This window comes from Carcharhinus amblyrhynchos, chromosome 25, assembly GCF_965287045.1.
Source record: "Carcharhinus amblyrhynchos chromosome 25, sCarAmb.v2.hapA, whole genome shotgun sequence".
Classification (NCBI taxonomy): Eukaryota; Metazoa; Chordata; class Chondrichthyes; order Carcharhiniformes; family Carcharhinidae; genus Carcharhinus; species Carcharhinus amblyrhynchos.
Genome location: NC_137348.1, coordinates 23012327 through 23032154, shown reverse-complemented (window position 1 = coordinate 23032154; position 19828 = coordinate 23012327). Strand labels below are relative to the sequence as shown.

Sequence of the window (19828 nt, the reverse complement as noted above, 5' to 3'; positions counted from 1 at the left end):
TGCATCTCTTTCTGATGAAGGGGAAAAGGGGAAGTGCAATGGTCTATTCTATTTCTTACTTTGGTAAAGGAGCTAGCAACTGGTAAAGTATCTGAGTAAATGAGTTGAACCACTCATTTCATTGTTTTTCTGTCTCAGCTCACAGTTGGAAAACCACATGCACAACCTCTAGAACTCTGTGGCACAATTTGCTATGGCACCCATATTTCCTGTTGGTCAGCACAGCCGAGTTTAATAGCGCAATACTTCTAAGGGCAGGAGAATCTCTCCATTTGGTCATTGCTTTTTGGGGCTGAAGGACTGGAATGTCTGGCTCCAGGTTCTTCACTTTAATGTTTCAGCGTTAGCTGTGAGTCTTGGAAAATAGCCTGAAATTGGCCTCTTTAATATTTCATCTACCCAATGAGACATCTCATCTCCACTTGACACTTCTCCAATGCAGAACAGCCAAAATATGGAAAGTTGATAAAAATAAATGTTTTAAGTCTCTTTAATGCCTTGCACTATTGCTCCAACAAGTTAGAGATAGTAGTTTCAAATCAGCCACTTTGATTGAAATTCACTTAAAACACTGAAATGCTTAATTAAATCTTATTGAGATAAGACAACAAAAAAAGTGTGGCATCTTTAGTGGATCTCAACATAAAGTTACGGAAATACTGAACAAAAATAATATTTTATAGAATGATGCAATGGTATTAACTTTTAGATGAAATATCCATTCACTCATGTAACAGCTAACATTCCAACACCCATGAAAGTTCATTTGGAAGAGTATTCAAGAAGGGAAGTGGCCATAAGTAGAATCAGTTCTTTCAAAAATACTCAACACAAATTTATATTGTGATATTTTATTGTACAAAATGCAAGTACTGGCTGTGTTGCACAGTTATTTGTGACAAAAATCGCATACAACAAAAAAATATACACTATATATCATTTCATTTATGCTCATAATGATTAACCTAGTTATTGCCTTTATTCTTTTCATACACACTTCTCTAAACATTTAGTAAGACATGAATAAGCTTCTACTTCAAGGTAGTTTCCTAGTCTTAGTAACTTGTAATTATATACATTGTCAATGAAGACTGATTTTCCTCTGTAGCTTTTACCTATCTGAAAATACTTACATATTTTTATATATTTGATGGTGTACACCTACCTATAACCTCAAAAGGCGAGCCTTGAGGCTTCAAAAGTACTTTCTGTAAATTATACGCAGAAACAAATGGAAAGCTAAATAATTGATTACATCAAGGTAATTATTTTGGAAGAGTTTGGTAATTATACTGCCCTGATTGTGTGCATTTGAAAATTCAATTTACATCTTGGTAGGGATTTTAAATGTCCAGAGTCAATACCAGCATTTCAAATCCCTTAATTACCCTGAGAGAAGTATTGCTGAATTAGAATTGTGCTTTAGCTTACAACTGAGAAGTATTCAATTCTAACAAATTATTGCATAAACTGTAGTTTAAGGTGACTGGGCATAGTTTCAAAGCACATTCAAGACATGGCTGATGGTATTCAAACAATATTGTAATAAGCCATTTGCAAACATGAAATGTGTAGGTCAATTCTTTTAATATTAACTTGTATGCATCTACATACAAAGTTGGATCAACCATGAAAAATGAAAAACAATTCAACGACTAACATATTAAGAGATCTAGATCAAACATTTATTCAGTGCTTGCCTTTTGCAATAAGCAGGACATTGCAAATAAAAGGTTTCCAAATTGCATGACTGGCATAATTTGGAAGGAAAAGCAGCCAATACGGAAATATGGGCATGTGTTCATGAAGAAACTTGTAAATAATTTCCATCCTGTTGCATATGTGTGTCACCCCAACTTCCCACAGCAAAAATAAAAATGAAAGACAATATATACACATTGGCTAATCAATTCCTTTGGCATAGAGGATAAAATGCCTCATACAAGAAACCTCCACTGCTACATAAATTGCTTTCTCCAGCAGAAGATTTACTTGGTAAGCCTGCTTCTGCTAGTGATGATAAAGAGGAGTTCCACTATTTTAAAGCGGAAGAACGACAAAGAAGTACAATATGAAAGATAGTCCCGAGTAGGTCTGAAACACAAAACATCTGCAATAGCAGCTTAGCAATTTTTGACTTTGTGACAGTTCACTTCATTCCATTGAATAGTTCTGGCCTATGCATTGGTTCCATTATATACTCACTGGTTTTATACACAGAATGCATCCTGAAGCAACGTGGAGTAGCTCACAATGGATTCTGGGCACACAATCTAAAATCCAAAACAATTTGGAACTTTGTGCAACCAATGCACTGGCATCGCCTTGAGCAATTTGGAAATGCTAACCTGTATACTGGAAAAAATAATATTGCCACAATTCTAATCAATTTCTGGTCCTCAAATGTGCAGTACAACTGTTAGACTACACCATAATACATGAGAGAATGGTGCAATTTAAATATGATAACTATCTTTACTGGGGTGAAGATTAACATGTAAGTTAGATTATTGTTGGACCAGAAAATATTGACAAAAGTATAAACTTTGTAGTATATGACTGATTTCACACAAAGAGATAAATGAAACACACAACACCAATATTAACTTCAGAACCATGAAAGATTATTACAATTATACCCTGGAAAAAATGGTTCTCAACAAGTACAGGTGTATTCCTCTCCACTGCCATAGATGAAATCTCCCCACTTCAATTGCTGATTTCATGTTTTATTTGGTGTCAGCGGAGCTGAAAGGTCTATTCAACTACGCTGGTGAGGAAAGAGACTCACTGCAAATAAATGCTCTTGAAGCAACAAGAGATTCATAGTAGTCGCCCAGAACAGGAGCAGAAACCCATCTAGCAGTACAGTAACTCAGAACAAGTTGACTAGTCCAAATGATCTGCATTAACTTACCAGTATTCTCACTATGTCCTTGGGCTAAAATACTTGAACTATAGTGTTTCACAAGTCGTAATGAACAAATCCCTTATGATGACAGAGAGCCTTGGAAGTACCATCAATTATTTAGGAGCCATTACATTTTGTACTCTTGCCACAACACAGAAATTTGGAGGTTTATTTATAGTTTCTTAAAACAGTTAGTATATATTGGAAATACTGTACCATCCTTCAAAAATATGCAATCATTGGCTAATAGATATTACCAGATATGTGGGTCTTCCTTGGTCTCTGAGAGAAGTAAAAAAAAGACCATATATCTGAAAACCCATATTGTAGGTGTGGGCAGAGGAACTAGGTGCTTTGCAGTCAGTGGGATCATCTACTAAGAAGGAACTTTTTACCCTGCAGTTATAGCATTAAGTCCAATGAGCTAAATGAAGTTTGGACAGTTTAATTCCTAGTCAACTTTTAATGCAGCTTCACATTGCTTACCACAAAATCTACTCCCTTGGAAACAAGATTTCTGCAGATCCAATGGAAAATCTAAGCACCCAACATTTTCATCAATAAAATAGGAACATCGTCACCTCCAAGTTTTTCTTTAAGTTGCATACTATTCCAGCTTGGACAACAGTATCATCGTTTCATTGCTACGGGATAAAAATCCTCAAAATTTCCCAACACAATAACATCCCAGAAGCACAATAGCCACGAGGACTGCAGTGTTTCAAGAAAGCTCACTACATCTTCTCAAGACAACAAGGGAAGAGCAAGAAATATAACCATGCATATGTTGCAAATGTACACTGCAGCCCGAAACTCTTGAATACTTGTCCTTCTTCAAGGTATCAGGGTTCCAGCAATGAGTCTCGCATTTAAAGTTGATGGGCAGGGAGTGCTGCTGTTTGAAACTCGGGTGTATTCAATTTGGACCCATGCTGTGAGCAAGTATAATTATAATGTTGCCAGGCTCGCTAAATATTTTCAGCATCTTCTTTTTACTTTAATCTCCTGTTGGCTTGATTCTTGATAACATGGACAAGCTGTCAGTCTGACTTACTTAAATCTTTCACCACATAAGCCCTTGAATGATTAAATAACACTGAGAAACTGAACTGGGTTTGCGTAAGTCTGTATTTTTGCAAATGACATGTTCGAGTGACTACTTCCATAGGAGAGAGGGAAATCTGTATTTTGCAAATTAAAAAATAAATCTATCTTGAGCCTCTTAAATATATAAATAAAGTAAAAATGAGATCTGTGAACTGATTGCCTATTATTTCTAGAAATACATGCACACTACATGCATAAGCCTCCAGCACATAAAAAGCGCTTCAGTTGGCATACCCTGGAATGTTAGTGGACCTGCATTTTGTCTTTATCTCAAGGTTTATCTGGTATATTTCATCATGGGTTTTAACCCTCAAACTGCAACACAAAGCGATTATCTGTTTTCTTAAGAGCATGATTGAAACACTCCTTCGATGCAGCACTTCCATTGGATGGATATTATAACTTGGATGGCAGTCTTTGTGATTACAAATCCATTTGAAAAAGGGTCCTTCAATCAAAAAAGTTTGAATACCACTGGGTTAAGTGGCTCCTTCTGCCTTGCATGTGTTGTGATCATCAATTGGAATTAAACTGGCACCAAGATCAGGGTGTCTAATTTGGAGTGCTGATATTTGCACCAAAGATCACCTAAAGATTAGGTGAAGTTTGATAATATTAGCAGTTACAATTGATGTCAACACCACTGCAGAACCCAGGGATACAGTAACCTTTTGACTATTTCTAGAGGACAGTTTTGATGTGAAAAGAGCAGAATGCTGCTTGCTCTGTATAGTGTTCCCAGGTTCTACTGAAATTGTTGGTATAACTGCAAAATTGTGGCTCATCTGCAGAATCTACTTACAATAAATAAGTTGCATTTGCAACTTTTGGGGAAGGCTCTACTTCTGAATATCATGGAATGTTTGACAGAGGGCAACAAATGTCAATGCTATCAAGGGAATACAAAGCAGAATACCTGGGAAGTTTTAGAATTAGAACCATTTTGAACAAAAACAAAATCATTTGTCAAGAATGTTTTCATTAATCAAGAACAAAAATCAGATGTTCAAAGATTATAATATCGTTGTCATTCTGACCATAAATTTTTTTAGAATCAGAAGCTTGCATCAGTTGGTGGAAAAAGGAGCAGAATTGAGCTGAAATTTCTTAAGGCAACCCCTGTGAGAAAATATTGAGATGCAACAAGTAACAGTGACACTGTGCAAGTAGAAAAAGACTTTTGAGAAGTAGCCTGCAAATTGAAAATTAATTTTTAAAAAGAATTATCAATCCACAAAAAAAAAGCAATAAATGGCAAAAAATATTTTCAGAAAGTGGGCACCTGAAAACAACTGGAGAACACTCAAAGGCAATCATTCAGAATAAAGTTTTATAAGCAATGGGCTGGAGGGAGGATAACATGATAGCAGCACAATGGCACAGGTTTTTAAAAAATATTTAAAGTAGTGTCAACAGTGTCACTAAATGAATTTTCCAGTGTAGAAAGACAATTGTGTCTTACTTTCAGGTGATGATACTTGTTGAGAACATCTATTTTCCCAAGAATACTGTGTAATAATTTTTCACTCACCTGTGGGATGTCATTGCTGATGTTACCTGCCTGGATATGGTTTTGCCATCAATTTCATTGGCAGCAGAAAGAAAAAGTCTGTCATTTAACTTAGACATTGCAGACACAAGCAATGTTTAATAAACCACTGAGATGGATGAAGTTAAACCAAAATATAACTTCTCAACTGCCACATTTATTAGAACCATGGAAAAGTTGCAGCACAGGAGGCCATGTGGCCCATCTTGTCCATGCCAGCCCAAGGACACCCATATGCCCTTTCTGATCCCACTTTCAAGCACCCATAGTCCTATAATATACTGCACTTCAGGTACAGATCCAGGTACTTTTTAATCAAATTAATCTGAACATAAAGTAACAAAAAGTTATTTTACTTCTACAATGAAAATGGCAGTGAAGTGGATAAGTAACTAATTGCAGATATGGGAGTGTAAACTGGGGTAGTTTTTAATGTTAATCTAGATAAATAGCATATGATTTCAGATGCCTTATAATAAATAAGATAAATGCCAATCTCCAATGGCATTTATTGTTCCAACAGTTTAAAGAAATATAGTATAAAATTACAATTCTATAAATAACAAAAATGCTAATGAACACACATTTCAAGTATTGGCCATATTTTCATTATTAATCCCATACATTTTATATTTGAATAAGTATTAATTCATCAGCCATGCTATAGAAAATGTTGGTTATTGATGAAAATTTGTTTTCCTCTATTTGTGCTTATCATCTCCTTTAAATATATTTGATCTAATTTTAAATATCTTACTGTACACAAAGCCAGTGGCTTTGTTCAGCTTTCATATTTTGCTTGTATTAAACAATTACCTTAAACAGTGCCCAGCCACCATAAATTTAGAAAATTATTTTACAATTGTATTTTAAACCCTGTATCAATAATTCAAAGAAAACATTGAATCGTTAGCATTCAAATATATCCACACTGGAGAATACTCATTACTTTCTAAATAAAGGATTGATTTAGTGTTACTTTTGTAGTGCACAATATTTATAACTAATAATCTGATGGTTTTGCAACATATTAATGGTATTTCACTTTAAAATCTAATTGTTGAAGCCATTAAGTAAATGACTAGCAGCAGAGCTGACAAAGTAAGTCAAATTCACAACAATTTTTACTGGAGTACAAAAACAAAATACAGGACTCAAATGCAAACTCTAATGAAACAGCATATGATTGGTATATGTTAAAATGGAAGAATAGGAAAGAGAATCAACTTCATTTTACAGTTCAAATTTCTAATGGTTGGAATCACTGATAAATAATCCTCATGATCTTGGCTTAAACATTTAAATTCTAAATTTAAAGTAAGCTACTGCCAAAGATTGCTATTCGTGCAAGGGATGGATAGATATATGGCCTCGAAACAGTCTGCCATTTTTTCCCTAGCCCACAGCCGAACTGACATAACAAAAATAAGTTTTCAAGTCTCACAATCTGATGGTTCTAGAAGTCAGAGTCGAAATCCTGAGGACCCAAGTGAATAATAAAAGGTGCGATGGCCCGAGGCTGGTAATAGGGATTGTCAATGAAAAAACCACCTACAGTAAGGAAAAAAGCAGAGAAGCAAAACTGCACATTAATTATCACTGCAGTGAAGCTGTTCCATTAGCATTTATATTTCTCTGCTCCTTTAGCTGTATGTGGAATTTTCATTGCAAACGGGGCATTCTTTGTCAAAGGCATTCAAGTCACACATTTCCTACTTTGATAAAAAGCTCATTTTAAATAAAGCAGAGAAATGTAAAATTTTCAGCAACTGGAGTTTCAGACATTGTGGTTAGTCACTTGGAATAAACAAAAAATTTATACATTATGAAACAATCTCAAGCATCATTTTGGAAGTGTACAACCGCTTGCTGATAGATCTATGTTCTGGGATATGACTAACATGTTTGAATTTGGCAAAGTTACGAGCAGCAGTAATGCTAACATCAAATATTGTTTTATCTAAAGGTCAGCAAAACAAACTGAATAGAACTTGGGACAATAAATGGCACATGTTCAAAATTCTGCCTTGCAAATCACAAAAGCCAACAGTATGAATGTTCATGCAATTAAGACCGCCTTGCAAAGCAACAAGAATTGTTGCAAAGATAATTTCAACATTACAGTTGAGGGATTGCATTTGGACAAATATTTCTGAATTTATTCTTTAGACATGGTCAGAAAATAGAAAGCATTTGCCTAAATATCTGCAGCAACTATTCTAAATGAGAATTTTGTGCACACCTTAAACTAACTTTTCAGATTCTGCCTTTACATTGGCCACTAATGTCTTACAACTGAAAAACATTATATTTTGAGTGTGGAGCTCAGGAATGAGAACGGCCGAAGGCAAAAAGGTCTGAACTTTTTTCTGATAAGGAATCAAGTAATCTGAGCATCTTTTATGATCTGTAGCAAAAATGCATGTATGTCTAAGCCACTTGAAATGGGTGGAATTATTAGACTTCGAGTGGGTGAAAACATTAGCTTTCCCTTTGTTATCTTCAATTACTTCCAATGTGTCTGTAGCAAATCACCATAGTGACCTCAGCATTTCAGCAGTTAGTGAATGAACAACAGAACACGACCTTGCTGGACGAGGTGCATGCGAAGCAAAGTGAAGCAAAGGAATATAGCAGTTTTTGCAAACTATTTTTCAATGTGGCTCCATACTCACCACCAACTTCTCAAGGGCAATTAGAGATGGGTAACAAAGGCTGGCCTTGCCAGCAATGCCCGCATTCCATGAACAAATATATGTGTATGTTTTATATATATATAATACATATATAAAAAAGCTGGAAAATTCATGTGCCCTCCGCCAGCAAAAACAGCAATAAAATAACATAGTAGCATTCTGCACGTAGGTATTAAAGTCAACTTATCAGCATAATTCATCATATAAAAATGAACATCTGTGTTTGTAAAGCACTTTTGAAAAATCCATTTTATAACATTCATGTAGGTTTCAGCCAAGCTTTTATGTTCCATAGTGTCAGAAGATTCATGGAAACCCTTTCTTCACCCACACTGTAATTAGATTCTCTCCCCATCACACATTCCTTGCCCCAACCACCAGCCCCCCACTCACTCATAGCTTTTTCCCAAACCATCTCCCCCTCACTCGTTCACTCACCCCTCCCTTCCCAACCCGCTTTCTCACTCATCCCTTCCGCACCCATCTCCACTCACTCAACCCTTCCATCTCTCCCCTCCCAGAATCACTCTCACCCATCTTCCTTCTACACCCTCCCACCTTATCTGGATTTTTTCACCTTCTCCAAACTTGGCTCGTCATCCTTGTTGCTATCCTTGCTGCCAGTAGGAATCCTCTTCAGCTGGTACACTTAGATCTAACTCCCTGAGGATTAGCAGATCAGGCTCTGGGTGCACAGACCGTGCAAGATACCAGGCTCTTCAATCACTGGGCACTTGGACAGCACCAGGGTTCTGGGTTGTCCAAGCTAGAGGCAGCTGAAAGTGGCAACTGCTGCTGAGAGCAGGATGTGGCTGAGACTACTGTCTCCATCCCTCTATCCCACAGCTGGTGCCGGAACCAGAGCCTGAAGTCAAGAAACAGACTATGGTTGAGCTGGGATCCAGTTGCTCTATCAGTAATACAGCCTGAGATTGGCCAAACGATCCAGTCATTCTCTGCCAGCAGAAGCAACCCTTGCAGCGGACAGCATGAAGACGAGGATCCAATTCACATGGGCAGCAGCAGTGACTGAGGAGGAGGAGGGGTGAGTGGTCAAAGCCTCTGCATCTCCCAATCGCAGAAATTGAGCGATTGAGACTGTAATTAGATCAACTGGAAGTAAAAGCCAGATTGGACATGTGATCGATTAAAGGCTGAGTGATGTCTTCCCATGCTGAGAAAGGTTGGAAAAAATTAGAAGGATGGAATTTCATGATCAAAAGAAGATGAAATTCTGCCATATGGTGGAAAGCTCCTATCCTTGGCAGTCCGAAATAAATTCCAAATCCTTAATCGCATGGAATAGTTCCACTTACTGTTCATTTGAGTCACACCCAAGCACAAAAAGCTATCTTTACTAATTAGCTTATGAGCCATTCCATCAGATCGTGTACCAATACAAAGCCATTCAGAATAGTTTCAACATGCTGGATGTAGACAGAGGCAAGGCTTACACTATCCATTATCATCAGGCACTGTTCAAGACCTCCCCCCCAACACCCCCCACTTTACATATGAAAAGGAAGAAGCCAATGATAGCAAAAATAGTTTAAAAATTTTAACAATCCAAATCTGCACTTTCTCTTTCATTAGAGTTGTGTAGAACATCCAAATCTCTGTGGTGCAACGAGAAGAGCAAATTTGAAGCTGGTTTCATACTGCTGACTCCATCAGTACTGAGATTCTGACCAGCATGAATTGGTCTCCGCTTTTTCCTTTCTGTTTTTTGGTTTAGCTTAGGACCTCTTCCCCATGTGTCTGGCTAAGGTTAATCATTGTATTGGGAATAAAAGCCATAATTCTGCAACCATTGCCCTATAATTGATATACGAACATTGCATAAGGAAGCTGCCTTAGTCCTGTTTCTTCTTAGGTGGGATTGCAAACCATCATCCCATTATTGTGTTTGACTGACAGTGTTCAGCACTGCACACAGGCAGCAAATTGTAAGAATTCAGTTTTAATACAATATTACATATAGAACTGTGATTATAGTGAAAACAAATCAAAAGGAAAAAAGTATTCCCATTTGTAATAATGATTAAACATGAACACCACAATCACCAGGCAACAGTAACATTATCTTTCTGAATTTTTCCAGCCAAAGTACCTAGGGTCTATTAGTACTATTAGATATTTCATAAATTGAAAGGTGTTAGGAGACATATAGAATTAGATGAGTTACGTACCTGGGTCATTCCTATATATTCTTGGTCATCAAAATGTACCTACTTAATTCATTTTATATACACAAGGATTAGATGCATAATAAATCATATGCAGTGAACAATAAACAAAGCTGAAGATCAAAACTATAATAATACTTAAATGTTGATGAAATATCCTCCAGTCACCACCCTTTAAAAGGATTTGTAAATGTCAATGGACTGTGGTATTCCTCATCATTTCAAAGTCAACATTTCTCTCTTGACAGAGGATGAGAAAAAGTTCACATCACTCATCCAAAAAATAAATTGCTTAGTCAGCTTTGAAAAAAACCTGTAAAACTTCACAGCAAATTATAAAAAACAGTTTTTAATTTAAACATCACAAACACACAAAAGGAGAATGAAAAAGTAGTCTAGTTAAATAAAACACAATTGTTTACAGTCATTGGCATTATTTATAAGGGATTCTCACGTAAGATTTAGATGGTTTTATTTAAATTAAGATTAGGTAATCAGATTTATTGTTGTTGTTCTAGTCACACTGATGTTGAAATAATAAAAACTGCTGGTAATTAGCATGCAATGTGTGCAATTGCCACCAATACAATCTGCACACAGTGCTGGATCAGATATTCAACCAGAAAAAAAGTTAGGAAATTTTCAGTGATTTACCCCTCAAAGTGGAGATGAATTATTGCTTTACAAAAAGCAATTCACCAGGAAAAGCCATGAATTTATTGGTACAAGTCAGTAAAAATGGGTTTTAGTTATCCCTTGTGGCATCCCAGCCAAACAGGTTGTGGCACACAAACATAAAAACATGGAAGATAGGAGCAGGAGGAGGCCATTTGACCCTTTGAGCCTGCTCTGCCATTCATTATGATCAATGCTGATCATCCAACTCAATAGCCTAATCTTTCTTTTTTCCCATAATCTTTGATTCCATTTACCCAAAGTGATACATCCAGCTGCCTCTTGAATAGTTGAATAAAGAGGCAATCCAGTGTCTCAGTCAGCATTATGAAGCAAGTAACTCAGCCACCAAATACTCAATAACGCAACATCTTTTCTACTGTAAAGAAATGATAAAACATTTCCCTATAATCAATTATTCCCATTGGTGCATAAGCACCAATTTAGAAGTTTAGGTCATCAGTAGAGGCCTTTTTCTTATTCTTTCACAGGATGTGGATGTCACTGGCAAAGCCAACATTTGTTGATCATTCCTACTTCCCTTGAAATGAGTGGTTTGTTAAGCCATTTCAGAAGGCAGTTAAGTGTCAACCACATTGCTGTGGGTCTGGAGTCACATACAGGCCAGCCTGGGTAAAAATGATAAATTTCATTCACTGGAGGACATATGTTTTTAGAATAATTGATGGTAGGTGCAGGGTCACCATTCCTAAGACCACCTTTACATTCCAGATTTATCAAATATATTCAAATTCTACAAGCCACCATGGTAGGATTTTAACATGTGCCTTCAGAGCATTAGCCTGAGCCTCTAGGCTACCAGTCCAGTGACAATGCCACTCAACTCACCATCTCCCCGCAAACTCAATTTAACTCGTGCCTTAAAATTCTTGCTTATGTTAAATTAATTCAAAATATACTTGTTCTGGGTTTGTAGGAAACAGTCTTGATGAATATAAGAAGCCAAAGGATTATATAACTGATAGGCTGACAATTGTTCTGCAAATGGTAGTAATCAAGTGTCACCAGCCATCAAATGTAAATGTGCTCTAACAGGGCAGTGAAGCTCATACTTTATCCAGCATTATTGCATTAATAATTATATATACATATATCAATTAATGAAGATATTGTAGCAAGCATCAATGTAATGAATATTTAATTTTCAGTAGTTTACTGAAATTATATCGTACACAGACAGTCTGAGTTTAAAATAAAGAAAATAAATTATCCCATTTAAAACTCCAAATGCAATGACATGTGAGCAAAATTGATGCCCACAGGTTAAGAGGGCAATAGTATAGATATGAAATTGGTAAAGAGGTTGAAAGCAGTGATGAACAGCTGTTTTACAGGCTGGAGAGAAGTAAACAGTCATACCTCCAGGGTTCAGATACTAGGATCATTGGCTATCCTTGATAGCTATAGTAATGATTTGGTCTTGCTGTCCTTGAAATATATTAAGGATCTGATCTTGAATATATACGGCATGATTTCAAAGTTTGAATGAAACTCAAAAAATGTAGTAATCAGCCAGGCGGACAGAAACAGAATTCGGGAGGATAGAAACACAACGGGCAGACACACAGTCGATGCAATTTAACAGAAGTGTGAAGTGATGCATTTCAGTCGGAAATATAAATTCAAATATAGTTATATATAAATATATGATACATAATATATAAATTTAAACATAATTTACTGGGTAATATAAACTAAATTACAATTTTAAGGGGATGCAAGGATAATAAGACATTGGTGTTTGTACGCAAATCTTTGTAGGTGGCAGGAAATGGAGCAGAGTTGTTTAAACTAAAGCAAATGGGGTGCGTGGCTTTGTAAATAGAAGAATAGAGAACAAAAGCAAGAAAACTATGCTAAACTATCGTAAATCACCAGTTAGGTCCCAGATGGTGAAGTGTGTCCAATTCTGGGCATTGCATTTGGAAGGGGATGTCACCATGGCTCCAAGGGTTAGATGACATTGAGAGATCACATAAATTAGGTTTTCTGGTATCTCCTGGGATATAGTAGGCTATGGGGTTATTCAATTAAGTTTTTTTTTTAAAGGATTTTGAAATGATTGATTAGATGGAGAGAAAAATTTCCCACTGGTTGGAGATTTTAAAACAAGAAACATAGCTTTAAAATCATAAGGCGGCCATTAGGAGATAAATTAGGAGAAACCTCCTCACGCAAAGGATGGCAGAAGTGAAGAACTTGGCAACTTATTAAAGAATGCACTGCCTGATAGTAGTAGAATTAGATTTAATAACTCTCAGAGGGTAACTGGATAAATACTTGGAAGGGAAAAAAAAACAGTTCTTAGAGAAAGGGCAGGAGAACTGGACTAACTGGATTCATTTTTCAAAGAACTGGCACAGATATAATGGGCTGAATAATCTATTTCTATGCTGTATGATGCAAAATATACATACTTTGCATTTCACAAGTGCAGCACATGCACATATTTGTTAAGGGGTTTTGCAGTGGAAAATATACAATCTTTCAGATTTTATTAAGTAGGGATTTGCAATTTTGGTATGAAATCTCATGCTTCATGTCCCTTTAAGCACTTTCCTAACAGAGTATCAAGATCCCTAGCACAAAATTCTTAACATACTGGTCAATTTAGAATTAAGTCTGACTTTTCGTACACACCTTGATAAACTGCTATCATTGACTTCCATCCTTACCACAGTCCAATAAAGTCAAAAGATTTTAAGAGGAAGGTGTCCTTCTCAGGAATAAACTGCAAACAAACTGATTGGTACCTTAATCTTAGGAAGAAAGTGATGTAATCAAGGATGATCTTAAAATAATTCTCAAAGCCTATAAAAGTGGCATATCATTTTCACAAAAGGCATGCATATACACAAAAAGGGCATCGGGATAAAAAAATGTTGGTTAACAATTATATAAACACAAGCATCTGAAGTTCTGTTAGGCTTGACAATGATGCAAGAATGATGGCCCATGGGTGAGACGTGTCACTTTTTAAAAAAAACAGCAGCACTCAACAAGAATTGGGACAATTAAGTAGCGAATATCCATGGGGACCTTGTTGCTGCTTCAGATTCTTCATTTTGTGCAGTGGGAAAAAGATCCTTAGAAAAGGAGATTTTTTTGTTTTTGTACTACAGCTCATCAATTAAAAACCTATCTACCTAGAAGCAACTAATGCAAAGTCAAGATGCATCTCAGTAACTATAAAAAAGGCCACAAGAACCAAATATAATATTATGGAGGCAAGATAGCCTTAAGCCAATTTTAACACACATGCTTCATACCAGGATCTTAGGAAGGACATAGGTATATTAGCTCATTTGCAGCTTCCATCATTTGTATAAGACTTACCACCAATATGACCTAACTTGAGTGTTTTGGAACAACACAAACTAAATTTTGAAATAAACTAATAGAAACTAATTATAAAATTTGAGGAGGGAAAACACCATTTTCATTACACAAATGATGGCCAGTACAGAGCATATGCACAATACTGGGTTAAGGCTTTGCTACATAAAGAGATTTATAAAACAGGCAATACGCTGGCTGGTTCTGAAACAGAAAGTGTTTATTTGTGATCAGAGATCTATTATCTATACATCCTTCACAAATAAGCTTCCATAAAATTCTTCAGAAGCTATAAATCAATTAAAATGTTTGTGAGGTTCTTCTTTTTAAAGTTTATTACTTTCTACCACAGAAGGCTGGCATAAGTTATATTGAGAATGAGGTAACATTTCACAGTACATCTTCAAGTTTTAATGAACTAAGCCTTTTTGTTAAAATCAAAAAGATAGGAAAAATTATTTTACAAGTAATTTGCTTCATACAACATTTTCAAAAGAAATTTAATTAAAAAAGCAACTTTTTTCTCCTAATGCTCACTTTTTTTGCTATTGTGATCAGAATCAGTTGTTAGGCTTCTAATACAGTAATTAGCTGAAAAAGGAGTAAAGGGGAACAGGATATGTTGGAATTTTCATAACAGGGAACAGAAGCATTCTCTTGCCTGGCAAACCTATAGAGAGAAGAAACGAAAGGACCCCAAATAAGTTTAATGGTCCATTAAATTGACTTAAGAATATAAGGTTCTGTTACCATAGATCTTTCCAGATTAGCCATTCAATTTCAACTTATTTATTTTTCTTTATATATACCATCTAATTTTATTAAGCAAGCTGACAAATTCTCAGCATTAAAATTAATGCTAATAAGCAGAAACTGTAAATCAACAATGTGTGGAAACTTCACATTTTATCCACATCCGTCCCCATATTGTACTTTTAAGTAAGTACTGGAAACCACGAAGCTTTGAACATTTCTTTACATGCTATTTTTAAAAATAAAACTTATCTTGCTGAACATAAATTTATTATTTGCAAAATAGATTCATTTGGGATAAAATCTGACATTGTGGAAAAGGATATCGGGGCGGAAATAGTATCACACAATTATTAAATGGGCTACTAAGTATGGCTGCAATGCTGCTAATTATATATAACAAATTGAGTATCTATTTAATTCATGTAGTTTAAAGAAAACAGAATACAAAATAAACCACTGGAGCAGCATTTTTAAAAGATTTTTAAAGTTTATTTATTAGTGTCACAAGTAGTCTTACATTAACACTGCAATGAAGTTACTTTGAAAATCCCCTTGACACTCGGGTATACTGAGGGAGAATTTAGCACAGCTAACGCACCTAACCAGCACGTCTTTCGGACTCTGGGAGGAAACCAGAGTACCGGAAGGAAACCCGAGTACCGGGAGGAAACCCACGCAGACACAGAGAGAACATGCAAACCCCTCACAATGACTCAAGCTGGGAATCGAATCCAAGTCCCTGGCGCTGTGAGGCAGCGGTGCTAACCACTGCGCCACTGTGCTGTCCTTTTCATTATACAATTTCATTATGTTAGTAAAATATTCTCTCTTTCTTAACTCAGAAAGCTTTCATTTTCCCTCTAATAAGTGTTCCTGCAGTGAAGCAGAACCTTTCTATCTTTTAATGGAATATTTTGCCAGATTTAATAATCAGCAACGGTTAACACTGGAACAATTTGAAAAAATGAAAATTATTTCAACTAAACGTACAAATAAGTTGTTTTCGCATTGGAGGTGGACTTGGACATTGATTGTTACACTCCAATCTTTATCTTGATACAACAGTGTCTGCAGGAAATTAGAATTCCAAATCATTTAAAAGTGTAGTTCCTAGCACATTTGGGCAGCAAATGTTCACTACAGATGCTACCATAAATTTACATCATGCTTCCACAAAAGACCACACTATCTATTTTTCTCAAGATTGTATCTAAATCGAATGTCATCTACAGAAAAGTTATTCCACAAGTTATTTGAACAGCAGATCTGGAAAGGTCTACGGGTTGTTAATTAATGTTATTTGGTTGAATACTAAGTTCTTGTGGCCTCACAGAATTCTAAGTATCTAGACAGATTTCTTATTCTCAATTTTTATCTTCATTAGAAATCACAAAGCAGCAACAGTAGGTGTTTTAACAGCACCAGATGACTGAAGTGCAAATTTCCCAACATGCAACAGCTTACAAAGGCATTAAGACACTTTCAACCTACAGCCAAGAAAACAGCCGTGTCAAATATTGTTTTGCATCACATCTAGACACTGGAAAAACACAGGGCCTTTATGTGAGAAATGATGACAATGATTATTTCTAGGAAATAACATTAATTTGGACCTCATTGAACATTGCTGCACACCAAACTGACAACATACAAACTGTAGTGTTCAGGATTGATTTTAGAAATACATAGGTAAGTTATTTCAGACACATGCCAGCTGTGACTGTAATAGCAAACTTTGCAGATTTATATTTGGAACTCATGTGATACTCAAACCGCTCACATGTGCAGCCCAACTCAGGCTCCAAATAAATCTTACATTTGCTTGTCATCATTTGCACATAAGGCTCATTCAAAGCAACAGCATGGTGCCAGTTTTTGTGATTAAATCGAGCTTATTTTAGTAAATTATGGAAATCTGTCAGTATTGTTCTAACATTAGAAAATGTATTTGACAATACAACAAAGGTGTATGAACAGTCAAAAGGCTGTAAAAGCTTGAGCCAATTGATATACCTTTCCAGTGTTAAACATTTACCTGTTATACTGAAAGTGGGTCACAGGCTTTGTTTACCAGAAAAATACAAACTTAAAATTAAGTCCTTAAAATGGTAACTTACTAGATTAGAATACTAATAATGCTGCTGTTCACCTTGAATACTTTAACTGCCAATTTTAAATCAAGTTTAAATCCTTCCCTCATTATAGCCTCAACCAGGGTTAAACCAGGTAATGATTAAGTTGAGTGTAAAAATTTGAAAAATTGGGAAAATTAGGAACAAAGCAACAAGTTTATCAGTTGGGGAGGGATTCATTTTGGCCACAGACAAACTTGTTAACAAGATTAAATATTTTCCAAAGTCACACTAGTGTCTAAAATTGCAGTCATTTCACTAAGTCCTTCAGCTGTCAAGGATAGCACACTGTAAAAAGCCAACCCGTGAGATGGGCATAAGTGTTGACATTCCACCTGTTTTGCTGCTAATCAACTGGGTTATAATTTTGAAGCTAAATAACCACAATATATCCATGTTCCACAGTTCCTTGAAATTGTAATAACTGATTGAAAAAATTAGCCAAATTTGAAAATGGCATACTATTCAATAACATCAGAATTAAAAATTCAAATTTTACAAACACAAATGCTGTTACTTTTCAAGTAATTAAGGTTCATTTTACATTTACAACTTTAAAATTAATTATGCCTGCTTAAGGCTATGGAAGAAGAGTAATTGCAGCAGTGAACTAAATAAATGTTAATGCAGTCAACTTGTTAATTTGTCTGGCAGTGCAGTTTGCTTTGAATAGAGCATCTAATGGCTGTAAGCACTGGGACTACATTTAATAAAATGTACACTCTGGCACGGAAGGGGACAAGCAGTTTACAAGCAGTCCCTTTACAACTGGACAAATCTGTGCAAGGAGGAGCTCCAACCATGAGAAGAACCACAAGGTTATGCTGATTTCTTCTACTGAGTTTTAAATTGGGTCAAAATGACAATTGGACTGTTTTTGTACAAGTATGTAAATCAGAATGAACTAGTTGCTATTTAAAAACAATACCTTGTGTTTTAATTCAATGTAACATTGAACCCTTCAAAGTACATAAGATAATAAAAGTTCAAACTGCTTTTGGGAAAATACTCCATAATTTTATGAATTCATAATATATTCCACACTCCCTGTAATCCTACTTTACAAACATAACAAGTGAAAATCAAAAGTGAGCTTTGGAAATTTGAAATATTTTCACCATGGTTGAATATACATTCAAAAACCAGGAAAGGGACTTCGAGTACTTGAAGGGTTGTCAATGTTCACATACATATATATATCTCTGCACAATGCAGAGATATACATGTTCTAGATTAAGGCACTAAGGAAATGATAGTCATCTTAGAGTCATAATCCATTGCGTTGCCATACATACCGTAAGCTGGGGCAGCAGCACTGTAACCATATGGTGCCCCATAACCTAAAGCCAAAAAGGAAAACCAGAATTATTTTTCTAAATTTTATTGTCATCAGTAAAAGAACAGCAATTAAACAAAAGGAATTTTATTCCATAATTCTTGTTGATGCACTGAAGTTTACTGCAGGCACACATGCTTGTGGCTTCGATGTTAACTGCATTAACAATTTTACTGTATTAAACCAACCAACTATTTAATTATTGGACCAGCTCAAATACATTACTTCTGCTTCTTCAAAAACATTACACTAGTTTGCTGAGGATTTTGTCAGAAATTTACAAACCACTATATTCTTTACCCTCTCTTTTCCTTCTCCCCTATGTATTTTATGAACAGTATGTTTTGTCTGATACCACACAAGAAATAACAGTTTTCATTGTATACCAATACATATGACAATATTAAATCAAATCAAAACCAGCGTTACAATAAAATCAGAAGTAAAATACAAATCTACAAACACTGGGAGCGAGTGATACAGTACTACAATCATGGCCTGAATTTTTCACGTTTTAGGCAAGTGCACTAGGTGGGCCTGGAAGCAGATATGAAACATGCTTCTTGCACCATCAACCCCAGAACACAATTTTGGGCAGCCAGCATGTAATGCATGCTGGGAAAGGCTCAGAGCTGCCAGACAAGGCAGGAAAAGATGTGGAGATGCCGGTGTTGGACTGGGGTAGGCACAGTAAGAAGTCTCACAACACCAGGTAGAAGTCCAACAGGTTTATTTGCTAGCACAAGCTTTCAGAGCACTGCCCCTACATCAAGTGAATGCAGGATTTGATTCACAAATAGGGCATATATAGACACAAGCTCAACAAGATAATGGTGGAATGCAAGTCTTTACAGGGGCCGACAATGCATGTGGAGACAGGGTAAAGCACAGGTTAAAGAGATGTGAATTGTCTCAAGCCAGGACAGTTAGTGAGATTTTGCAAGCCCAGGCCAAATGGTGGGGGTTACGGATAGTGTGACACGAACCCAAGATCCCGGTTGAGGCTGTCCTCATGCATGCAGAACTTGGCTATTAGTTTTTGCTCGGCGATTCTACGTTGTCGTGTATTTTGAAGGCTGCCTTGGAGAACGCTTACAGGAACAATTCAGCAGTCAAGGACCTT

At 36.1% G+C, this 19828-nt stretch overlaps 1 protein-coding gene across 4 annotated transcripts in view; it reads right to left on the bottom strand.

Annotated features, from left to right (window-relative positions):
* Positions 1-835: 835 nt before the first annotated feature.
* Positions 836-19828, bottom strand: part of strbp (spermatid perinuclear RNA binding protein) — a 168305-nt gene continuing 149312 nt past the window's right edge. For 2 of the 4 annotated variants that reach the window (XM_080212033.1, XM_080212032.1), the window contains exons 19-20: positions 18665-18709; positions 836-7118 (exon numbers count right to left, since the gene is read on the bottom strand). In XM_080212033.1, coding sequence (XP_080068159.1) covers positions 7024-7118; positions 18665-18709 — 140 coding nt within the window. In that variant the 3' untranslated portion in view covers positions 836-7023. Of the gene's footprint in view, positions 7119-12763; positions 15152-18664; positions 18710-19828 lie in introns of those variants that run through there. The other 2 variants (XM_080212035.1, XM_080212034.1) reach the window with 2 other exon arrangements.